Below are 24,006 nucleotides of genomic sequence, written 5' to 3'. Positions count from 1 at the left end.
TGCCGTTTTGAAAAAACAAACAAATCCGGATTTGAAGTAGTCGTTCAAGTTTGGTTTTTCATTTAGCGACTTAATTCTACATTAACGCACTGAAAAATTTAATCAGAGGCAAGGCCTTAAATGAAGAAAATGGAAGTATATGCCACTATTAAAGTAAAGAAAACGTACAAAGATGGTTTGAACCGAACTAATCTCAGCGAGATTCGTCAAGGCTGGATATTTGGACTGACGCCTCTTCCGAATGTCAGACCAGTGTCACACAAAGTGATTCGGGAAATCTTGCCTGAAATTCAGCCGCTTTTTGCGATTAAAATGGGTTAAGCAATTCCTTGATCGCTTCAACTTTTCGTCTTAGACATCCTATTAACTCCCTATCACATTTCATATTTACCTTCTCAACAGTGAAAAGTTCCGATGTACTATTTCATGACAGTTTGTACTACGATTGGAAATACAGAAGTTGCTGATTGATAATTACTTTGTACAAAGCATTTAATCATAAAAATTAAAAGCACTAAAAAGAAAACTGTAATTATTTAATCAATTTATTTGAAGGCGTCCTAAACTATCGGAATCCTGCCTTGTATTTGTAGATGTGAAGGTACAATCCTGATCTTTTAGTTGTGGTACACCAGATTAGCATCTTCCTTTCAAAATTGTATTTTAAAAAATCAACACAAAACAAAGTAAAGCATATTTTAAACTTTAAGATGTGTCATTATAAAAATGTATGAAATATTGTCATCATAATTTTAATTTTAACTATGAGTCACATGTGTCTAGCAACTATTTCCACAAAAGGAAGTTTTCCTTTAGTTTGCTATGTTTGTGGTGATGAAAATCCATTGGATGTACCACCTGATATAATCGCAAGCCACTACTCTGCTCACCCAATCTGCATGGTGTGTTCGCAGAAGGGATACAAACCCAGATTAAGGAAAAAGTCTTTGCTGGGAAAACGCAAAAATTGACTTGAAAATCAAATCCCACAATGTGTTTAATTTGACATATTACGTTTTTGGTCACTAAATTGGGTGATGTCTATTTGAAATTGTTGATTTTTGGGTCACTGAATAGGTGATTTTCAATAAATACACATTTGTTTAAAATTTTTGTTTGTTTATTTTTTTCCTCCCTCCCTCGTAGGTTTTGAAGTTTTGAGGTGACGTTAAACGTAGAATTAATTTTGAACAGCCTTAGATATCTGTATATTTACATACTGCAATAGATATCTGTATATTTACATACTGCAATAGATATCTGTATATTTACATACTGAAATAGATATCTGTATATTTAGATACTGCAATAGATATCTGTATATTTACATACTGAAATAGATATCTGTATATTTAGATACTGCAATAGATATCTGTATATTTAGATACTGCAATAGATATCTGTACATTTAATACCCTCATATGAATAACACATACTGCAATAGATATCTGGGGTATATATATGTAATATTTTGTAGGTGGTTATATTTGACTACATTTTCCTTTTCTTGCTGTTCCCATAAGATTAAATCAAACATCAGAAGAAGTATGCGTGCACTTACATGCACACGTATATCAACAATGCCCACACTAACACGTACCACTTCTTTCTGATATAACGGTTCCTCCTCTGTCTCCATTTCTGTGTCCCCAGAGACTTCCCCTCGAGCAATGGCCTCTTTTCTTTCTTTCCATTCTTTTATTTTCTGAGCCATTACTGAAAAAATGTACAAAATCACACTCAATATTTATCAACTTCTTGCAGATTGATTTCCCTTGATGTTGCAGATCACGTAAAAATTTAAACTACATACGAGCTACATATGTATAAGTTAACTTTCTCGTATATGTTCAGACATTAGATAACCAAGCTCTAGGTTACCTCTTTTCTCCATCTCCTGTTCCAAGGGCACAATGAGGCCATCATCTTCATCCCTGTAACCATAGTAATCTGCATCTATATTCTTCATCAACTCCCCTCGTGTTTTCCTGAGAGGAGCAGGTGCTGCAAAATAGGAAACAACAGATGAAATGCCAGGCAGATATTCCTATAATTCCGGGAATAGACTTATTCCTATAATTCCGGGAATAGACTTATTCCTATAATTCCGGGAATAGACTTACAGCATTGTGTGTATTATGTCTTTGACAAAGTCTTACCTTCTTGTTGAAATAATTCCCTGACGCCAGGGAGATCTTTAGTGGCACCAAAATATTTATATCCTTTGTTTCCGGGAACTTCTTTCCCCTCATGGTCCATCATCTTGGGTCCAATTTTCTATTTCAAAGCAAGTTAGATTATCAGAGATCCCATCATATTTATGTATTTTCTTTATAAATTTTGTTCTCACTTATGACCGATGATACAGATACGTCTGCTTTATACTTGAACGTAAAGAAATTCATATCTTCATAGCCTCCTGTCTAGGAGTCTCTTCTATTATCGAAGCTAAAAATGCATACATTACTTTAAATTAGAGAATTTTTTGTTGATCATGTTAATTTTAAAACCTGCATACTGATTGTGAATGACAAGTAATATATTCCCCATTAACATCTACGTTTACACATTTTCTATACTTGCAGAGTTAACAAAAACTCACCTTATAGTCAGGACCCCCAAGGACCTTGATCTGGTCATCCCAGTGCCCCTTCTCACGTAAAAGTTTGTTGATTTCATCATTCAGATCTCTCAGTTTGAATTCTCCAAGACCAGCTAAAACGTACACCAGAAATTTTACTACAGTGCATAAACATCTATATCTAGTCTAATCCTGGTTTGTATACATTTACATTCATAGAGAAAATGCCCCCAATAATGGCCACTTCCAAAGATGGCCAAGGTCACAAGGACAAATATCTTGGTACCAATAGAAAGATATTGTCACAATAAAAGCTCATGTGCAATATGAAAGCTCTCATATGTACCATTTAGAAATTATGATGAATGTCAAATTTTTTACAAGTAGGTCAAATGCCAAGGTCAAAAGGTTTAGTACCCATGGAAAGGTCTTGTCACAAGGAATGTTCAAGTGAAATATCAAATTTCTAGCACTCACTGTTCAAAAGTTATTTGCAAGGTTAAAGATTTCAAAAAGTGGGTCAAATTCCAAGGTCAAGGTCACAGGGTAAAAAATGTTGTTACCCATGGAAAGGTCTTGTCACAAGGAATACTCGTGTGAAATATCAAAGCTCTAGCACTTACTATCCAAAAGTTATTAGCAAGGTTAAAGTTTCAGACAGAGTGACAGACAGGACAAAAACAATATGTCCCCCTGATCTTCGATCTAAGGGGGCATAAAAACCACATTCACGATCTCTAAATTTGAGATCTTCGACATAAATATTTGGTGCCAATCTTCCACCCCATGAAGCTTGCTCCCTGAATCTGCTTTTAGCTGTTTCAAATTCTAATTCATCTCTTCAAATATTACTTCTTAAAAGCCTTGATAGACTTTATAATGATTCACGGCATTCATTCACAATATTCACATTACATTGATTCACATTATAATGTTTCACACTACAATGTTTCACATTACAATGAAACATGTTATAGTAAATAGATTATTTCGCAATATTTTTCTCTACATACCATTCTGAATCTGCGCCATCTTCCTGGAGATTTCTCCGATGATTTGTCGCCTCCATTTCTCAGCCTTTCTCAAATCGTCACATTCTGTTGCAAGGTAGGGTCTTCTTTCCTATGAATAAATGTAAAAATAAAAAGACGTGTTTGTGAAACACAATGCCTAGAGAAAGAAGCAACTATTCCAAAAGCAAATACCCATTTCTCCTTTTAATTGTTACCTAACAGAGTTGTTTGTAATTTATGTTGCAAATAAGAATTGAAATGAAATTAAAATGCTGTGGAAATACACAACTAGATGTTTGTCAATTGTGAAACATTTTAGCTCTGAACAAGGCAAATACTGTTGTTATAAATCTGACCTTGAAATATTACCTTGACCCTATCTCATATATACCTTTAACCTTATCACTAAATATCAAGTCATTATCTTGTTATAATAGAAGTCAGGTAAAAACCACAGGCAATTGCATCGCTTGGGGTCGAATTTACTATGTAAAGAGTAAAGGTATAGAACTTTAAATATAGGGTACCCAAGTTAGCCGATGTAAAAACAATAAATTAATTGATATAAAATTCTACTTTGTATTTTAATTTATTCATACATAATCAATCTACATTAATACCAAAGTTCATCCCGAAATTCCGTATACTTCCCAAGATATGCAGAAATGAACTCAGAAAAATGCCTGTTATTTTTTGGTTGACTTTTAGCTGGGCCCTGACACTATACGACTACATAGAGTGTTTGAGCATTGCAACAAGATATCAAATAAAATGTGCAACATAAATATCATTTTTAAAATGAATTTCTAACCCCAATTCATAAAATGAAGTCCGTAATAGCTCCAAGTGACTGAAATTTTTTAAACCGTCTGTACTTTCAAAATCCCAACCATTAACGGTAGTTATGACTAATTACCCAAAAGAGATGGAAGGACCCATAACGATTTAGAGACTCAAATACTAATAATGATCAATATTGATTCATTATAGTACATGAATTATGCTAATAACAAGCCTTTATAAATATACAAATGTCTTATTATGTCTATTTTTATCTAAATCACAGTATCACAGGTGTTTGACGATTGATAATAATGATGTCAAAGTGGGTAGTTAGTGGAACCGATGAAAATGACTGTGATAAAATGAAAGTACACACAGTTTTAAGTTTTCAGTCACTTGGAGCTATTACGGACTTCATTTTATGAATTGGGGTAAGAAATTCATTTTAGAAATGATATTTTATGATGCACATTCTATTTGATATCTTGTTGCAATGCTCAAACACTCTGTGTAGTCGTATAGTGTCAGGGCCCAGCTAAAAGTCAACCAAAAAATAATAGGCATTTTTCGGAGTTCATTTCTGCATATCTTGGGAAGTATACGGAATATCGGGATGAACTTTGGTAGTAATGTAGATTGATTATGTATGAATAAATTAAAATACAGAGTAGAATTTTATATTAATTAATTTATTGATTTTACATCGGCTAACTTGGGTACCCTATATTTAAAGTTCTATACCTTTACTCTTTATATAGTAAATTCGACCCCAACCGATGCAATTGCCTGTGGTAAAAACACAATATGCCCTCTAAAATTTTGATCTTGAGGGCATTAAACATGTTAATACACAAGTTGACTTCGCACAATTTTATCATGCTTATTTTTTTTTTATATGAATGTGCATATAAAATAATTTTTGACTTTTGATCATTCTATTCAGCATGTATAGAGAAAACTATTATTTGCATCATCTGATATTGTTGGAGTGTATGAGAGAAATTTTGAAAATTCAATAATATCTAATAATCAATGGGGGAACACAGGACTTTTATTGTCTGAATTTGTCTCATCAAACCATAGTGGCTCCTCATAAAAAGACTAAAATATATTTAGAAGTTAACATTAATATTTCTGGTGTATTTGTCTTGGACATACCTGGTCCTTAGTTTTATCTTCCAGATGGGCCGCTCTCCACCTGGCCAAGGTGGTCCTACAAAATACAAATACAACAGAAAATGAATGAACTTTCTTCAATCTCCGAATGAAAATCTGGAACTCAAATGAGACGTAGAAACAAAGCAACTGATGAACCGATACTCTGAAGATGTTCTATACATCAAGCTGCAATGTATTTCTCAAGAAGCTTTTCTTATGAATCAAAATCCGTACTTTAATCTCCTTATCACTAATTCATATAGATAATTTAATGATTGTGTACCTTAGAGTACAGCGCTTATGATTTTAAAGTTTTCACGAATTGATGTTAAAATGAAGATTTCACAAAACTAAACACTTACATAATACAGGTAATTTACAGTATAATCATTATCTTCATTAACTTTACTTCTAGAAATTTCTCCTTTTTATGTCCATTGTATACTTACATAGCCTTCTCACTATTTCTGGCCTGAAAAAGAAAACAGAAAGGGATGTGAAATCTTAACATGATTACAGAGAGATGACATTCTGTCCCTTTTGAGATTTGAACTGTGAACATCTGGTGTGGCTGTGTGCAGTCCTCCCTATGGAAACTCGCTATCAAGTCCTAGTAAGACGGCCATACATACCTAACCTTATTTCCAGTGTAACCTGAATGATTTATTTTGATTTGCCAACAAATAAGTAGTTAATGATCAAAGCCCTCGTTGAAACTTCTTGTAAAAAATCATGAGACATCACAATGGCTTTTTCCAAATATGCATGGGTATGCATTGACATTACAACCAAAAGCCTAGTTATGTTACAGAGGGAATCTGTTATATAATAAATTTACAATTACACCTAAAATGTAGGTTATATAGGAAATAAATTCATTATCTAAGTCTAAATAGGGGTGCACAGGAATTAACAGGTTGAACAAGGTATTTCAGTCAACTTTTTGCCCAGAGCTCGGCGTACTGAAATACACCCCAGAGTAAATTTCCCAGAGCTCGGCGTACTGAAATACACCCCAGAGTAAATTTCTGTACACCTTACTATTACTTTCATTCCAGATTTTTACTACCGGTAAAAGATATAACCTCCCCCCCCCATCCCCCTTGACAACAGAATATTTCCCTTTTACAGGTAAAAAAAATGTCCCTTCATTTATAGAAACTACACAAAATTATGATTATGAGAACTTTAACAAAAATCATTCTTATATTTATTCTAAGTCCTTTTCTATTTAGGTTAAATATATCAAAGTCTTACAATCTCGATAATAATCAGTTACCTAATACTGTATGGATATTATTCCGAAATAACGGAAACATTATGATCTCTCTGTAGAGACACCTATAACCTCTACTTTAGCACGACAGTTATAAATGCATGCAACAAGTTCTCATCTGTCACATGCAGTCTATGCGAAAGACATCGGACCGTCAGCCCTGACCGATGTGCAGTGCCTCATCCGATGCATCATTTTTTACACCGGATCGGAATGTCCGATGTCTCAGTGTCCAGTTTTGAGCTTTACTATTTTGATGCAGAGTCATTTAATTGTTTGTTATAAGGAAAAAATATCGCACAAATCCAAATACGTAAATGAATGTGATTAAAACCGCATGGACCGTAAAGTATTATGCGGGAGCGATCCCCGGTACAAGAAAAGCTGTGAGCAAGACTTTGAAGCAGACTTTTTCAAATTTTATTATGGATATGTGTCAGAAGAGGAAAATTGGAAGTCTGTTGAATACTTTGCTAGAGAAAAATAAAATATCAATAGTATAGATTCTAATAAATAAAATTTCCTTGGTTCTGCATTTTCACGTGTTTCACTTTTTTACATTAGGTTTTTCGGTCTGTTCCTTGGTTCTGCATTTTCACGTGTTTCACTTTTTTACATTAGGTTTTTCGGTCTGTTCCTTGGTTCTGCATTTTCACGTGTTTCACTTTTTTACATTAGGTTTTTCGGTCTGTTCCTTGGTTCTGCATTTTCACGTGTTTCACTTTTTTACATTAGGTTTTTCGGTCTGTTCCTTGGGTCTGACAAGATTACATGGGACCGAATGTCCTGTGTGGTCCAAAAAAATTTCGCATAGACTGCACACGACTCACAGTACCCGACAGATATAGAATATCACACTCTAATGTTGATCTCGGACCTGGGATTGGCCCCGAGAGTTGATCAGGGCTGATACACTACTAGGTATATGATATATTCTGATATCAACAGGTTGGGAACACTTCTCCTATAGCGAGATATTCTCGCTAAAACGCGATTATCCCTCTTTAGCGAGAAATAAACATTACCATAAACAGGTGTTTTGGCGTCTTTATTTAAAATAATGGCAAATCCCGTGTAACGCTGAATAAGTGCGACGCGCACTCAACATGATGCGAATTGTTTCTATGAAATTGACAACATAGTTATGAAATTGCATATCAAAGTTGCTGCATAAGAGGGGAGCAGTCTGAAATCCAATACACATCGTGAGTGTTTTTGTTTTGATTCATATACTTGCAGAAGTATCAGACATTTTAGCACTTTTTCTTCTTTTCACATGAATCACAAAAAGATGTACTCCGCGGGTGTTTTTCTCTCTTGTACGGGATATATTTATTCTCGCTAGAGAGGGATAATCGCGTTTTAGCGAGAATATCTCGCTATAGGGGAAGTGTTCCCAACCTGATCAATGTATTTATTTTAAACGTAAATTCAGTCAATCTTACCCCCCCCCCCCCCCCATTTCCACCCCTGATTCCAAATGTGAATATATCTTGAAAATAAAAAAGACATTTTTTTTTACTTTAGATACTTACCATTGTTACTGTTTATTTTTCGCGTAAAGGTCTCTGTTTTTCGTGCTTTTTACGTCTTTAAACCGGATACCACAGTCACTAAACTAACGTGCAAAACTGAAAATGGAAATTCATTTTCCGTTTCCTGTTTTACAGAGAGAGAAATATACCTCTTCAACTTCTTCGTAGATAACTGTCGTATATTGATTGAATAAAGAGTACATATATTCTAATTGAAAAAAGGAATCTGAGGATGTTCAAATATAAAAATATATTTCGGAACAAGAACCATCTGTATTGTAATATCCGAATATTAGCATGCAATATTGAATTCCGGTTGCTGAACACGTTGTGGTGTGATCAAGAAATTTTAATACTTTCTCAGTTTTTGTAGCAGTAATGTAAAATTTCACAACAAAAATGGTAAGTATATATGTTGCAAAATCTCTAGGACAAATTCATTAAAACCAAATCCTTTTTTCGGCTCAAACAGATCTTTTTAGTGTGAACAAAGATCTAATGTCATGAAACATGTTGATACAACGAAGACAGGGCTCAGGTAACCCAAGGGAATCATTATGACCCAAGGAAATCATTGCTGTGATTGATTTATTCTAAATCTGTGTCTTACAATTTTGTAACGTTTTGTGTGATATAGTGGAACACTGCGTCGTTAATATGTCTTACGGCGTGACCGTTTTTGAGGGCGAAGCAAAAAAAAATTGGCATTAGTATCTAGATCCATAACAGGTAAAAAAAAATTCCCGAAATATTAGCACCAAACGTGTGAGGACAGATCTCAATCAAAGTATTCTAACTTTAGACATTTTTGATCCGCCTACTCATTGAACGCAGGAAACTCTATGCAGCTGATGTAAACAGTGCATTATGACGTCATATTCAGCGTCGGTGTTTAGCAAATACACAAACATAGGAGACATGGTGCAATCGCATTAATCGTGGAGTGATTATAGAGGGCGAAGCCCTCTCACGGCCCAAAGGGCCGAGAGAGCAGAACTCTCCCTATAGGTAACACAGGGTTTGAAATTAACTAGTCACTATTGATGTTCACTAGTCCGCAAAGCATTTCACTAGTCCGTCCAGTATGAAAGGTGAAGATAACGAACATTGATCAATCTCATAAGCAATACAAAATAGATAGTTAGGCAAACAAGTAAATATCATATTATTTAATGATCTTCATTTTATTCAATAGTAATTAATGAAATCAAATACATCACAGTTGCAAGCAATTCAGTTTCTGACACCTACAGAAGAAAAAGACCACCATACTTTATTTTGCATTCAAGGTCTTCAGAAGCATACAGTAACCTCCGAGTTAATCCTTTTATAAACATCCATAAGTACGTTCGAGATCGATGTTCCCGTTGTTTTCGTGCTCGGTTCTTAAGAGTCACAGGAGTTCGAAATTTTATCAATAAAGTCAATAAAATTCACTCAATTGACCAAGCCATGAGCCATAGTATTACGAACTCCTGTCTTAGAGTCATGAATGACGAGAACATGTGTGCACAAAGTTTAATGTGCTTGTTCTTAGATCACACTACTTGCAGTTCTTGCACCTCAAACCCGTTTTCGTGATGCGGAGTTCGGAATCGGTAGGAATTTGTGCTCATTCGAAGAACGGCGGTCTTGAATGCACTCCATGTGTTTGGAAGATCAGGATGTCATAGTCACGCAAACACTTACCATGCAGGTAATCTAAGAGGACTCAGACAAATCTTGCTAAAATCTTAACCAATTCAAGATTGATTTCCGGATTTTCACTAGTCCGTACAGACTAGTGCTATAGAGAGTTTACTAGTCCGACATGTTTTTTATTAGTCTCGGACTTACGGACATGAGGTAATTTCGAACCCTGTAACACGTATATACATGTTTAAAAGGAAAATATAGAAAACTAATGAAAAATTAATCCATACCTATGGAACTTGAAAATTTTGGTCCCAATGGCGTCAATTCGAATATTAGCGTGTGAACATGTATTTCTCCATTTTGAATCTCGTCTACCCTAGTTCACGTCAATCTGAGATGTTACATAAAATCTGTAAAAGCATGTAAATCTTATTTTTTAATCATATATAATAACTCCTCGATTAACACCATCTTGTGCCATGGCTCCTATTTTTGTAAATTTGCTAAATACCGACGTTGAATATGACGTCACAATGCACTGTTTTACATCAATTGCGTTATGTTTCCTGCGTTCAATAAATAGGCGGATCAAATGTCCAAAATTAGGATGCTTTGATAAAGCTCTGTCCTCATGCTAACTTCGGGTTGTTTTTTGTCCTGTTTTGGATATAGATACTAATGCCAATACTTTTTGCTTCGCCCTCAAACACGGTCACGCCATAAGACATTATATGATTAAGAAAATAAGATTTACATGCTTTTGTCGATTTTATGTAACATCTCAGAACGACGTGAACTTGGGTACATGATAGGGCTGTGCGGTGCACGAAGAATTTCGGTGCACCGCGATTCATACCATTCGATTCGATGCACCGATAACAAATTCCAGATTTCAGTTTAGATTTTACATACACTAAAAACAACAATTATGGCGTCCGAGTGATGTGCAGAACATGTGGATTTTTATGCAACAGAGATTTACAGTACCAGCTTGACATTCCTATCATGTTCTATCGTGCGTATATCCTATCGTATCGTGCATGTATTCCATTATATTGTGCGTGTATCCTATCGTATCATGTTTTGCGTTTATCAGGTTTTCCATTTTCTATCGTGTTTTGTGTTTATCAGGTGTATCGTGTTTTGCGTGTATCAGGTTTTCCGTTTATCGTGTAGTTTCGGAAACTATCGGGGTCATATATTAAATCTAATGAAAAAGTACGATATTTTCAGAAAGTTATATCTGTTTTGTTAATGAAGCTATTTTTAGGAATCGAGGAAAGACAGTATATTTGAAGGAGAACATAAAGCTGTTGATTTAAAGGCAGAAGAGCTATGTCTGTCAAGAGAGCAGTGCTCCAAGTCACATCTGCTATCAGGTCGCAAAATGGCGACCTAGAAATATTTCTGGTCGCCATTTTCAAATTTCTAGTCGCCATGTTAAAAATTTCTATTCGCCATGGTAAAAGATTTTGTAAATAAGACCTACAAGTTTTTATTTTAATTTGAATATCTTTCAAGAAAAAATTCTACACCCATGTATGCGTTTTGTTTGTTTTATTTTTAAACTGAATAGAAATGTGCTGTGAAACATGCTGGATGCAAACAAGTCAAGTATTTACTCTGGCAAAAGTTGTATTGCATTGGGCCATCCTGTATATTTTACAGTACGCTTCTGGGGAAGAAAACCCAGCGTTCCACACAAGGATTTGCTTTAAAGTCCTCAATAAGTGGGCCTTCACTGCTTATGCGAATAAGAGCTTCTACTTTTGTTGGATCTTTTGCTGAACAATCAGTACCAGCATCAGTAAGAACACTATATCCCGAGTTTGTAATTGTCTGTGAAAATTAGCAGCAACAGCTAGTTGCCCCGCTCGACTTACTGCTAATAATGCAGTCACGGACAAAGACGTGTCTCTTACTGTTGCCGTGAATAGTCACACTTCCACATTTGAAAGATGTACACCTGGTTGTGGTGAAATCGGACAATGGATGTCCAGAAATGGTGGACGTTGCTGGCTAATTGGCCTCACAAATTCTGCAAAACATTTTGCAGTCTCTGTATATCAACCATAAAAATTCTTTCAGCCATTAGGACTGGGGTTCTTCTTTTACTTTTGCAGTTTCCTTCAGACACATCTACGTCATCTTTAGATGCAGAACTTTTTCTGTGTGATTCTTGAATTTCTTCGTTACATGTACTAGGCCGAGGCTTCTACTTTTTACTACTGATAAATCCAAAGTGTTTTAACCCTCGTTTTACCGCCATCTTGATTGCTTTCAAATGCTGTTTTGACTGAGACTGAAAAATATTTATTCAAACATCCGATCCCGATTACAAAATTTTACAGGATGCCCAATTTTTTTCCACTCGCAAAAATGCGACTTAAATATAATCTCTAATCGCAAAATCGATTTTCTGGTCGCAAATTCGACCATTTTACTCGCAACTTGGAGCACTGGAGAGGGTGAAAATTTATCACAATTTCATTCGAAGTTGTCTGGAATGTAGGCAGTGGTTTGCCAAGCAAACCAAGGATAGTAAATCTGAAAGCTCCAGCATCTGAGATTCATAAACATTTGCTTGTCTAGAAACAATTATTTGTAATTAACACTAACAGAGAAATAGTAAGTTCTGAATTCAAAGGAAATATTCGTAACTTACATTGTTTATCAGTTACAGTCAACTCTCAATAAACTGCCACCTTTTGTTCTTTAGAATTTATGGCGTTATAACGAATTTGGCGATGAATTGAATTTCCGCCATCTTGGGGTGAAAGAGTTACTTTTCTTGTATATGTAAGAGTTATCTTTCCTTTACATACAAACTAAATTTAAAAAATATCTCGTAATTATTTTTCCAAATTTTCTAATATTATTAAAATAGTTTTATCAATAATAAGGCTTCATTTCAAAACAATACACATACAAGACACATATACACAGTATGTTTCAAGTAATTTATAAACCATGTCCAGTGGCGGTATTTAGCACAACGCATGGCTGTTTCCTGGTAGGTGAACAGTCATTAACTGGACGAAGATCAACAAGTATTTCACCCTTTGCAGCCAAAATATCACTCATTGTCTTCCTTTTTATGGACTTTACCCATAAAACAGTAGAATAATTGGAGATTTCCTGTTGTGTACATTTGGGATGGTTTCCGTGGTATGTAATAATTTGCTTGTTTTCTTAGCAAATCAACAGAAACCTCTTTTGTGGCAAAGTTATAGCTAAACTGAAATATTTTTCAATGAGCTAAAAACAACAAGACTACGGTTCATATTAAGTAATTATCTTGTTTATTTAATACTGGGTACCTTCTGTCCAGGTGTACGCCGAAGATCGATAATGACCAATTTCCCACATCACTGATCACATGCATTCATGGCGGTTTATCGAGATAATTAACACTTTGATATAGACTTTTGTACTAAAAATACCGTGGCAAATGGCGATAGCGAATTTGGTGTTTTAATGAGAATTTTAAGTAATAGGAAGAATGTTCTTAGAAAAATGCAGCGTTATAACGGAAATGGCGATGAATTGAGTGGCGATAATTCGAGAATTAACTGTACTTATATTTTAATAAAGGCCCTTTTTCTTGCGATTTTTTCCACCTGTATTCTATTTATATACCAACTACTAAACTTGTGCGCGTCCTTATATCTGATTTTGTGTATCACCTGTGGTTTGACAGCAAACATTCTCAGGGACATTGTATTTAACACATTTAGAAGATTAAGTTTTAAAAGGCTGCAAAGGTGGTGCATCTCCCAAAAGTCTGTCAGGCTCAACTGGACACAAGTCAGCTGTCATCGTTTTTTTTTTAAATTGTACATGTACACTTGTACCATGTACCAATTAGTCATGCGGGTAGATACTGGAAATGTATGCCGGTTTTGATGTTTTTACAACGGAAACCCAGCCAATAGGCGTAAGAATCCGTAGGTTCCATTGTTGAATAAGAGACTTCATTTTTGGTAAAACACTATAATTGCAATTCATATCTATGTAAAATTGAGGTTCCACTGTATATATCCTTATTATATACTTTTAATTTCATCTCTTCTTTTTTCTTTAAAAGTTTGCGGGCATATATCACACGATATATGCCCGCAAACATTCCGGCCCGCAAACATTACGTCACAATCAATACACAAGCAAATTACTACGTCGTTAATTTTCAAATTTTTCGTGTTTTTCATCTTTCACTCAGTTAAACCAATAAAGAAATTGTAAAAAATAAATTATTGTTAGTTTCTAAATGAAATTGAAAGTATATAATAAAAAGGTTATAGACTTTGTATGGGAAATATGACGACCTTGTTTTTTGTCGCGGACGGACCTCGCAAGCTCGGTCCGTCTGCGCGCCAAAAAACTCGGTCATCATATTTTCCCATACAAAGTCTATAACCTATAATTATTACAGTAGTAAGACAACAGTAGTTGCCACCCAGTTTGAAATACATGCTTACCAGGGTAGCCATTTTTCAGATTCGAAGACAAGCCCGTCTAAGGAGGGAATACCTATACAGGAAGTCCATTGAAGACCGAGACAAAACTATCCTAGAAAAGAAGCAAAGACTCAAACAAGCACTCGATAGTAAGCAATTGGTCCAGGAGTACTGACTAGATATGAATATACATTCACTGTGTGTATTCTGCTCGATTTCTATTGCAATCCATTGCCTGTCATTTGCTACAATGAAGACACTTTTTTTCAATCTATAGTCAGATCCAAATGATTAGTGCCATCTGTCTGTCTATATATATACTTATTCCACAAAGTTCAGGATCTATTTCGTGTTCAGTTGTAGGGAAATATGTTTTCTGGTTTATTTTTTTCCCTTTATTTGAATTGAGTATGATAAATAATGCATACCTATATTATATGATGGTATATTCTACGAATACAGGGGTCAACATTAACGTTTGTCCGCTTGTCCGGTACCAGTGGAAAAACATTTCGGACAAGTGAATATTGATGGGCATTTGTCCGATTGGACAAGTGCTTTTTTTATGTAAAAAAGTCTCCAAAGAATTTGGTGAAAAGTTTATTGGTAGGCTAGTTCAGAGTGGGAAGTAATGCATCAAAAATGAACTTCGATCCCGATATCAATCGCTCTGTAAACTAGCTGAGTCACACTCAATCGGGATCGGTGTTCACTTATTGCGTACTATTTTCAATCATCCCTGGATCTTATGAAGTCATTGATTCAAGACAGGAAGTCTGAATAAAATTTTGTTTTATGTATTTGTTGTTTTTATCAAGAGAATAAGATAAAAAATCAATCATGCAGGTATAAAAATGGACTATATCTTAAGTAAATTAAATACAGTTTTCAAGTTGACAATATCAGATCTTTTTTGAAAAATTTTCGTACAAGTGAAGTTGAAGTTTGGACAAGTAAATATTTTTGTCCCTTGTCCGAATGTAGGAAAAAAAGTTAATGTTGAGCCCTGGAATAGTAGTTAAAATGCCATGTTTTCTTGTTTTATTTCAGACAACAAACAGATTCCATCAGACTTGAGGAAGGATGCAATTGACATACAGAAGACCCTGGACTGGGAGGGGGCAGGGGCAGATGGTGGGTATCGAAAAATTACATCGAGTTTATTTACATCTTATGTACATCATAATTTATTTATGTGTAATGTACATTTAGTTATGCCCCGTCCCCCCTTCAAAGAAGAGGGGCATATTGTTTTGCACCTGTCGGTCGGTTGGTATGTCGGTCGGTAGACCATACGTTCGCTCAATATTTTGAGAAACATTCACTTGACAATGATATTTCATATGTGGGTTGGTTATGAGGAGAAGAGAGCCCCTATTCATTTCCAAGTCAAAACGTCAAATGTCAATCCTTTTTGGACATAGGAAGATACTGCTGCTCAATATCTTAAGAACCCTTTGCTTGTAAGGAGTAGATGATTCCTATCAATTTTGAGGTCATATGATCAAGGGTCAAACTAGACAGGATTATACTGTCAGCTCAATGTCTTGAGAACCCTTTGCTTTACAGACATTAAACTTGGTACATCCTGTAGGGTAGATGACTTCTATTGATTTTGAGGTCACATAATCAAAGGTCAAGGGTCATAGGAATATACTGCATCTTGATAGGCATTTCATGTTTAGAATTTATACATTTTTCAAGTTTAGAATACTTCTGGTAGAAGTTGGATCATACAATGCCATTTAGTGCCAAAATTATTTATAAAAGAGAATACCTATATTTTATACTGTCTGTTTTATACTGTTTGACAATATCACTGAATATTAGCACTGACAGAAGAGCAGTGCACTCATTCAATAGAGATTAGATTTATTTAACATACACAACATGTAAACTGTATCACATGTACCTTGTAGATTTACTTAACATACACATCATGTAAACTGTATCACATGTACCCTGTAGATTTACTTAACATACACATCATGTGAACTGTATCACATGTACCCTGTAGATTTACTTAACATACACATCATTGTGTCGCCTGCGTTACGCAGTGGCGACATATAGGGATCACTATCCATCGTCTTGCGTCGTCGTCTGGCGGCGTCGTCGTCACAAAAAACTTCTGTCACAGTTTTCTCAAGAACCACATGGGGCAACTCCCTGATATTTGGCACAGAGCATCAGTGTGGCCAACTGTATTGTGTAAGACATTTTCGAATCTGTCGCTTATCAACTTCCTGTTTGCCGGGACTTAGAATTTTTTACAGCAAAAAAATTTCTGTCACAGTTTTCTCAAGAACCACATGGGGCAACTCCCTGATATTTGGCACAGAGCATCAGTGTGGCCAACTGTATTGTGTAAGACATTTTCGAATCTGTTGCTTATCAACTTCCTGTTTAGTGACAAAAACCATTTCAATAATTTACTTTTTCAACATTATACGTGATATATTACATATAGAATGAACTAGCAGGCGACACATGTCTTCCGGGGAAGACTTAATACTGCGTGTAAACTTTATCATGTGTACCCTGTAGATTTACTTAACATACACATCATGTAAACTGTATCATGTGTACCCTGTGGACTAGGTATTGTTCTTACATTAATTGGTTTGTGTTGCAGGCATTGTGAACCATGTGGATGATGAGTATAAATGGGCAGGGGTGGAAGATCCCAAAATAATGATCACTACCTCCAGGGACCCGAGCTCCAAGCTCAAACAGTTTGCCAAGGTTCATCTTCATCATTTTAAACATACCTTAATCATGGGATACTGGGGTGTGCTGTCATGATAGACCTCACATCATACTTTATATCACTTTGTATAAGAATATTTATAGAAAAAGGTGAAGATAGTGAACAGAGATTATAAATCCTATTAAGAATAAAAAATGAAGAGTAGGGCTAACACGAACCCCTAGAAACATCAGAGGTGAAATCCGATGCCTAGGAAGAGTAAACATTCCCCGTCGACCGGTCTCACCCACCGTAAGCCCTATATCTGGATCAGGTACACAGAGTAATCCATAGTCAAAATCAGTATGCCATTAACAGCCTAACAATCTGTATGAAACATGTCTGACAGAATTTGACCTAATGGCAGGTTGTATTTGCAAATAAGATCATGATAATGACCATAGAATTTGTGAAATACTGACTTTAAACAAAACAGTTGAAACCCCTGTAATACCAACTTTGTCAGTAGACTACCTCGTTTTAAAAATAGATCATATGTAGAATATGTTCTCTTATGTAGGTGATAATAGAATATTATCACATAGATATAGAAAGTTGACGATGGAGAGGCTGAAGTCATCGTTTTTGTCATAAAGTTGAGTTATTAGTTTAAGGTTAATGTTAATATTCAGTTTTCTGAGAAAATCATTGATTTGCATTCTTGTTACAGGAAGTGCGTTTAATTTTCCCAAATAGTCAGAGGATCAATCGTGGTAACTATGAGGTGAAACAACTGGTAGAAGCCTGCAGGTCCAATGATGTTACCGATCTTATATTACTCCACGAACACAGGGGTGTTCCAGGTAACAGCTCCTCCATATCATGTGATGTTCCAGTGAATAATTTCTAATGTTGACCGACAGAATTTACAATACAGAAATTTAATGCTGCACAATTTTTAGCTCATCTTAACTTTTCTGATCACCCATTGTCCGTCGGTCCGTCTGTCTGTAAACTTTTCACATTTTTGACTTCTCCAGAACCACAGGACCAATTTCAACCAAATTTAGCAAAAAGCATCTTTAGGTGAAGGGCCTTTAACTTTGTTGAAATGAAGGGTCATGCTCCCTTCAAAGGGGAGATAATCACAAAATTGCAAAAATAGGGTAGGGTCATTTAAAAATCTTTTTCTCAAGAACCACAGGACCGTCCAGAAAAGCTGAAATTTACACAAAATCTTCCTGATGTTGTGCAGATTCAAGTTTGGTAAAATCATGACCCCCTCCCCCCCCCCCCCCCCTCTCCCCCCTTTTACGTTTATTTAGGGTACTAGATCTGATATTTTCTCTCTTTATTTTCCTAGACAGTCTGATCGTTTGCCACCTTCCTTTTGGACCAACGGCGTATTTCACTCTGTCTAGTGTTGTAATGCGACATGACATTCCTGATGTAGGAACAATGTCTGAACAGTATCCACACCTCATCTTCCACAAGTTCTCCTCCAGGCTAGGAAACAGAGTAAGTGTTCTCAGTTTACACACCTCATCTTCCACAAGTTCTCCTCCAGGCTAGGAAACAGAGTAAGTGTTCTCAGTTTACACACCTCATCTTCCACAAGTTCTCCTCCAGGCTAGGAAACAGAGTAAGTGTTCTCAGTTTTCACACCTCATCTTCCACAAGTTCTCCTCCAGGCTAGGAAACAGAGTAAGTGTTCTAAAGAGTTAGATTCTCCTCCAGGCTAGGAAACAGAGTAAGTGTTCTAAAGAGTTAAATTCTCCTCCAGGGTAGGAAACAGAGTAAATGTTCTAAAGAGTTAAATTCTCTCCCAGGCTAGGGAACAGAGTAAATGTTCTAAAGAGTTAAATTCTCCTCCAGGGTAGGAAACAGAGTAAATGTTCTAAAGAGTTAAATTCTCTCCCAGGCTAGGGAACAGAGTAAATGTTCTAAAGAGTTAAATTCTACTCCAGGCTAGGAAACAGAGTAAATGTTCTAAAGAATTAAATTCTACTCCAGGCTAGGGAACAGCAAGTGTTCTAAAGAGCTAAATGCTACTCCAGGCTAGGGAAAAGAGTAAGTGTTCTAAAGAGTTAAATTCTCCCCCAGGCTAGGGAACAGGCTAAGTGTTCTAAAGAGTTAAATTCTCCCACAGGCTAGGGAACAGTAAGTGTTCTAAAGAGTTGAATTCTCTTCCAGGCTAGGAAACAGGTTAAGTGTTCTAAAGAGTTAAATTCTTCTCAAAGTTAGGGAACAGAGTAAATGTTCTAAATAAAAGAGGTATTGTGAAAACCATTGAGGTATGATTGACAAGCATATGTATATAAGTGCCCCAATACATATACTAGAGTGAAATAAAAACCCAGTATTAATGATAGTGAATTTCACAAGTGTTAATGATGGTGAATTTTACAGGTGTTAATGATAGTGAATTTTACAGGTGTTAATGATAGAGAATTTTACAGTGTTAATGATAGTGAATTTTACAGGTGTTAATGATGGTGAATTTTACAAGTGTTAATGATAGTGAATTTTACAGGTGTTAATAATAGTGAATATTACAAGTGTTAATGATAGAGAATTTTACAGGTGTTAATGATAGTGAATTTTACAGGTGTTAATGATGGTGAATTTTACAAGTGTTAATAATAGTGAATTTTACAAGTGTTAATGATAGAGAATTTTACAGGTGTTAATGATAGTGAATTTTACAGGTGTTAATGATGGTGAATTTTACAAGTGTTAATGATAGTGAATTTTACAAGTGTTAATGATAGTGAATTTTACAGGTGTTAATGATGGTGAATTTTACAGGTGTTAATGATGGTGAATTTTACAGGTGTTAATGATAGTGAATTTTACAGGTGTTAATGATGGTGAATTTTACAGGTGTTAATGATGGTGAATTTTACAGTGTTAATGATGGTGAATTTTACAGGTGTTAATGATGGTGAATTTTACAGGTGTTAATGATGGTGAATTTTACAGGTGAAAAGTATCCTAAAGTTCCTGTTTCCTGTTCCTAAAGAAGAAAGTAAAAGAGTTATCACCTTAGCTAATGATGATGATTTTATTTCATTCAGGTAAGACGTGCATATGTCACGGACAGTAGCGATACACAGCATGCTCTGTTAATATGGTAGGCAGTTGATAGTAATAAGACATTTTGACTTGACAGCACAGAGTGAGGTAAAAAAAAAAAAAACCACATTTAGATTCACGTGTGTCAGCCTAGACTTTAAATGATTGGTACACACACTGTTGTATGTGCATACTGTAGTTTCTTAGATATATGCGAGAAATTTATTGTCGCGTGATTTAGTGAGAAGCATCACTTGCAAAATAAAATTACTCGCTGCTATTTTTGTATTTCTGAAATTCATGTATGTACATATAGAAAATCTTGATCACCAACAGTCCACTCACAAATTCATTGTTTGAAGTCTACAAGTCATTTCGTGATATGAAGCACTCCCGGAAAATAAGGATTTTACAGTAAATATGCATATTCAAACAGACAAAGCATCTAGTGCATGACAGACCGTATTGCGAGTTTTTTCCACGGGGTGATAAAGTTGGCTTAATTTAGCGGTTAGATAGCTTTCTGCCAAAATATGCATCCAATTGTGAAGTCAGAATTTGCAAGAGAGATAAATCTTCCTTGTCCGCCAAAATTTATTCCACTAAAATTATTAGCATACCTTTGAGCCAGCAAATCACTAAATTTTAGATCCACGGAAAAACTCTCTATACTGTGGTACTGTTCAATTTTGTGGAAATCTATGCTGCAGCAAATAGTGTTGTTGGCGGCTGATTGCAATCATGATCTGGTATTACAACATTAGCTAATATATATCTATTCCAGGCAAAAAGATGAAACCACAATCAACATCTTTGAAATCTTTTTAACGAGTTCCTTTACTCTGTCCTTGACCTTAAGACGGGTACAGGGTTTATGCAGCTGCTTTCATTAATTATCTGTCCCCTTGGAATAGATTCAAGCAGACTATAATGTGATCAGCTGATTTCATTAATTATCTGTCCTCTTGGAATAGATTCCAGTAGACTATAATGTGATCAGCTGATTTCATTAATTATCTGTCCTCTTGGAATAGATTCAAGCAGACTATACTAGCAGACTATAATGTGATCAAATTCAATTTTTACAGGCATCATGTTTACAAAAAGACAGAGAATGGAAAAGACATAGAACTGCAAGAGGTGGGACCAAGATTTGAAATGAAAGGTGAATACTGCATCACATGCATTGATTTCAACAAAATCAAATCTGGATTTATGCGTCTAGGAATAGATTTTTCATACCAAATCCAAATTTTTGAATGAATGTACCTCCAGAGGTTGTTTTGCATGGAACCAAGATGACTGAAAATGTTTGTCTTGAGTGTGACTAAGCGAATGGTTATTATTTTTTTGGGGGAGGGGGGGGTCTCTTTTGAATTGTCAGAATAAGATATTAAAAATATCAAAGTTTTACATAGATATATATAGGGAAAATCTTTAAAAATCTTCTTCTCAAGAACCAATGAGCTAGAAGAGCTGAAATTTATATGAAAGCTTCCTGACATAGTGCAGATTCAAGTTTGTTCAAATCATGCCCCCCCCCCCCTCCCTCTGGGGGTAGATTGGGGCCACAATAGGGGATCAAATCTTTACATAGAAATATATGGGGAAAATCTTTAAAAATCTTCTTCTCAAGAACCAATGAGTCAGAAGAGCTGAGATTTACATGAAAGCTTTCTGACATAGTGTAGATTCAAGTTTGTACAAATCATGGCCCCCGGGGGTAGGTTGTGGCCACAATAGGGGATCAAAGTTTTACACGAGAATAAATAAAGAAAATCTTTAAAAATCATCTTCTCAAGAACCAATGAGCCAGAAGAGCTGAAATTTACATGAAAGCTTCCTGACATAGTGTAGATTCAAGTTTGTAAAAATCATGGCCTCCAGGGGTAGGTTGGGGCCACAATACAGACTAAGATTTTACATGCAAATATATATGGAAAGTCTTTAGATATGGGCCAAGGTAACTAAGGTGAGCAATGTGGCCCTTGGGCTTCTTGTTTATAAGTACACAGAACATTCTCTAATCTGGATTTTAAATGAAAACCAGGATTTGTTGTAATGGATTCCGGATTAGTCATGATTGTCTGTATGTGGATATTAAGTTGTACCAGTATTTTCTGTGAAATCAATTGAATTATAAAGCAGGTATCTTCACAGCAGTGTCTTTATTTTGCAGTGTATCAGATTATTCTTGGCACCATCGAGAATGTCGACACAGCAGACACAGAATGGGTGTACAGACCTTACATGAACACCACCAGGAAACGGAAGTTTTTATCGGACAGCTAGACAGGAAGTTTTTATCGGACAGCTTGACGGGAAGATTTAATCAGACAGCTTGACAGGAAGTTTTTATTGGACAGCTAGACAGGAAGTTACATATGTACATCAGTGGAGCGTATGGACACAGAGGCAGTGTGTAGTCCTATCAATATAGACAGACTGATCGGGGAAATCTCATTTAAACATGCTTTGTTTGACTGTACATTAGACTGAAACTTACTGGAATGTTAATGATATTGTCATATTTCATCATGTGTAATAATTGTACAGTACTGTGCAGTGAATGGTTCTGTGATACGAGGAACTGATGTCTGATGCAGACTTGTGTACCTTGTTTTACTGGTACCAGGACTTGTGTTAATGATAAATGTACGTTCCTCCTAGTACAATTAAAATTCATTTTCAAGAAATTTTGTGGCTTTCACATTCTCAATCCAGGATTAAACTTCAACTTTTAATACTGATAACTTGATTATTACAAATCATTTACATCTATTTGAAGATAAAAATTCTTACTTGCAAGACCTCGAGCCATTGGATGCTTTAATCACCATTTTACAAACCTTGGCCAAATTCGTACTTTACATGCACCTACACGTATGTCCGAGTGAAAGTAGCATAAACATAAGTTTACAGATAGCCGAATCATAGACTGGACAAACCACCGTAGCGGACATGCATGTATTGATACCTTTTTAAGGGAATGCTGGAAGTCGGAGAAATTGCTTTATAAGTTTTTGCTGGCTTTATTCAGGAAGATGTGAAAAAGCTCAGTAGAATTGTGTACCTGTCATTATTATGTCTTCCCTTCATAGAAAGTGGACATCTTGTTTTAGTGTGAATTCTTCTGCTTCTCTTATAGTTTGTCCGGACCATAACTATTTTGTCTTTTGATATTTGGTATACCATAAGACAGTGTGTCGTGTCATTTTCGATGACCTTTCACTTAAAGGTCAAAGAAATTTTTTTGGGCATGGTTTTTGTCCAAACCATAACTATTTTGACATGCACTGTAGGCCTTCGACCATGATAAGATAGTATGTTGTGTGCCATTTTTGATGACCTTGACTTTTTATGTAAAGGTCAAATAATAAAATGTTTGGACATTTTTTTTGTCTAGACCATAACTTTTCTGTCTTTTGACATATAGGCATTTGGTATGTGGGCATACAATAGTAAGAATGGGTTGAGTACCATTTTTGTTGACCTTGACGTTTTATGTAAATTAAGGAAAATGGAAGAGGAGACATTAGTTTTAGTGTGCAAAAACAATTCTTCGTAGTGAAATTTGTAGAATGTGTACATACGGATGTCTCATCCATTTGTATTATCATTTTCTGGTACCTTAGTTGCACAATAAAATGTAAATTCCGGTATCCTTTCAGGTATGACAGTTGACCTACATGTATTGCACCTATTGACCTACATGTATTGCACCTATTGACCTACATGTATTGCACCTATTGACCTACATGTATTGCACCTATTGACCTACATGTATTGCACCTATTGACACAC

At 35.6% G+C, this 24,006-nt stretch overlaps 3 protein-coding genes across 3 annotated transcripts in view; 1 reads left to right on the top strand and 2 right to left on the bottom strand.

Moving 5' to 3' along the window:
• LOC125655101 (pre-mRNA-splicing factor ISY1 homolog) overlaps positions 1–8,439 on the bottom strand; it is a 10,358-nt gene extending 1,919 nt beyond the window's left edge. The window contains exons 1-8 of the mRNA XM_048885275.2: positions 8,347–8,439; positions 5,985–6,007; positions 5,536–5,590; positions 3,595–3,703; positions 2,603–2,715; positions 2,160–2,277; positions 1,882–2,004; positions 1,601–1,716 (exon numbers count right to left, since the gene is read on the bottom strand). Of these exons, the coding sequence (XP_048741232.1) occupies positions 1,601–1,716; positions 1,882–2,004; positions 2,160–2,277; positions 2,603–2,715; positions 3,595–3,703; positions 5,536–5,590; positions 5,985–6,007; positions 8,347–8,349 (660 nt within the window). The 5' untranslated portion in view covers positions 8,350–8,439. The remainder of the gene's footprint in view (positions 1–1,600; positions 1,717–1,881; positions 2,005–2,159; positions 2,278–2,602; positions 2,716–3,594; positions 3,704–5,535; positions 5,591–5,984; positions 6,008–8,346) is intronic.
• LOC125653998 (serine/threonine-protein phosphatase 6 regulatory ankyrin repeat subunit B-like) overlaps positions 1–24,006 on the bottom strand; it is a 1,068,599-nt gene that overhangs the window by 866,888 nt on the left and 177,705 nt on the right. The gene's annotated exons all lie outside the window — the stretch shown is intronic.
• Positions 8,622–22,898, top strand: LOC125657125 (U3 small nucleolar ribonucleoprotein protein IMP4-like). The gene is made up of 9 exons (XM_048887788.2): positions 8,622–8,748; positions 14,479–14,587; positions 15,489–15,572; positions 17,074–17,183; positions 17,858–17,990; positions 18,491–18,645; positions 20,110–20,204; positions 21,291–21,367; positions 22,382–22,898. Exons 1-9 carry the CDS (start codon positions 8,746–8,748, stop codon positions 22,492–22,494), a joined length of 879 nt encoding a protein of 292 aa, XP_048743745.1. The 5' UTR covers positions 8,622–8,745; the 3' UTR covers positions 22,495–22,898.

Source organism: Ostrea edulis, chromosome 7 (genome assembly GCF_947568905.1).
Source record: "Ostrea edulis chromosome 7, xbOstEdul1.1, whole genome shotgun sequence".
NCBI lineage: Eukaryota > Metazoa > Mollusca > Bivalvia > Ostreida > Ostreidae > Ostrea > Ostrea edulis.
Note: the sequence above shows the minus strand (reverse complement) of the source record. Positions and strands in the feature narration are given on the sequence as shown.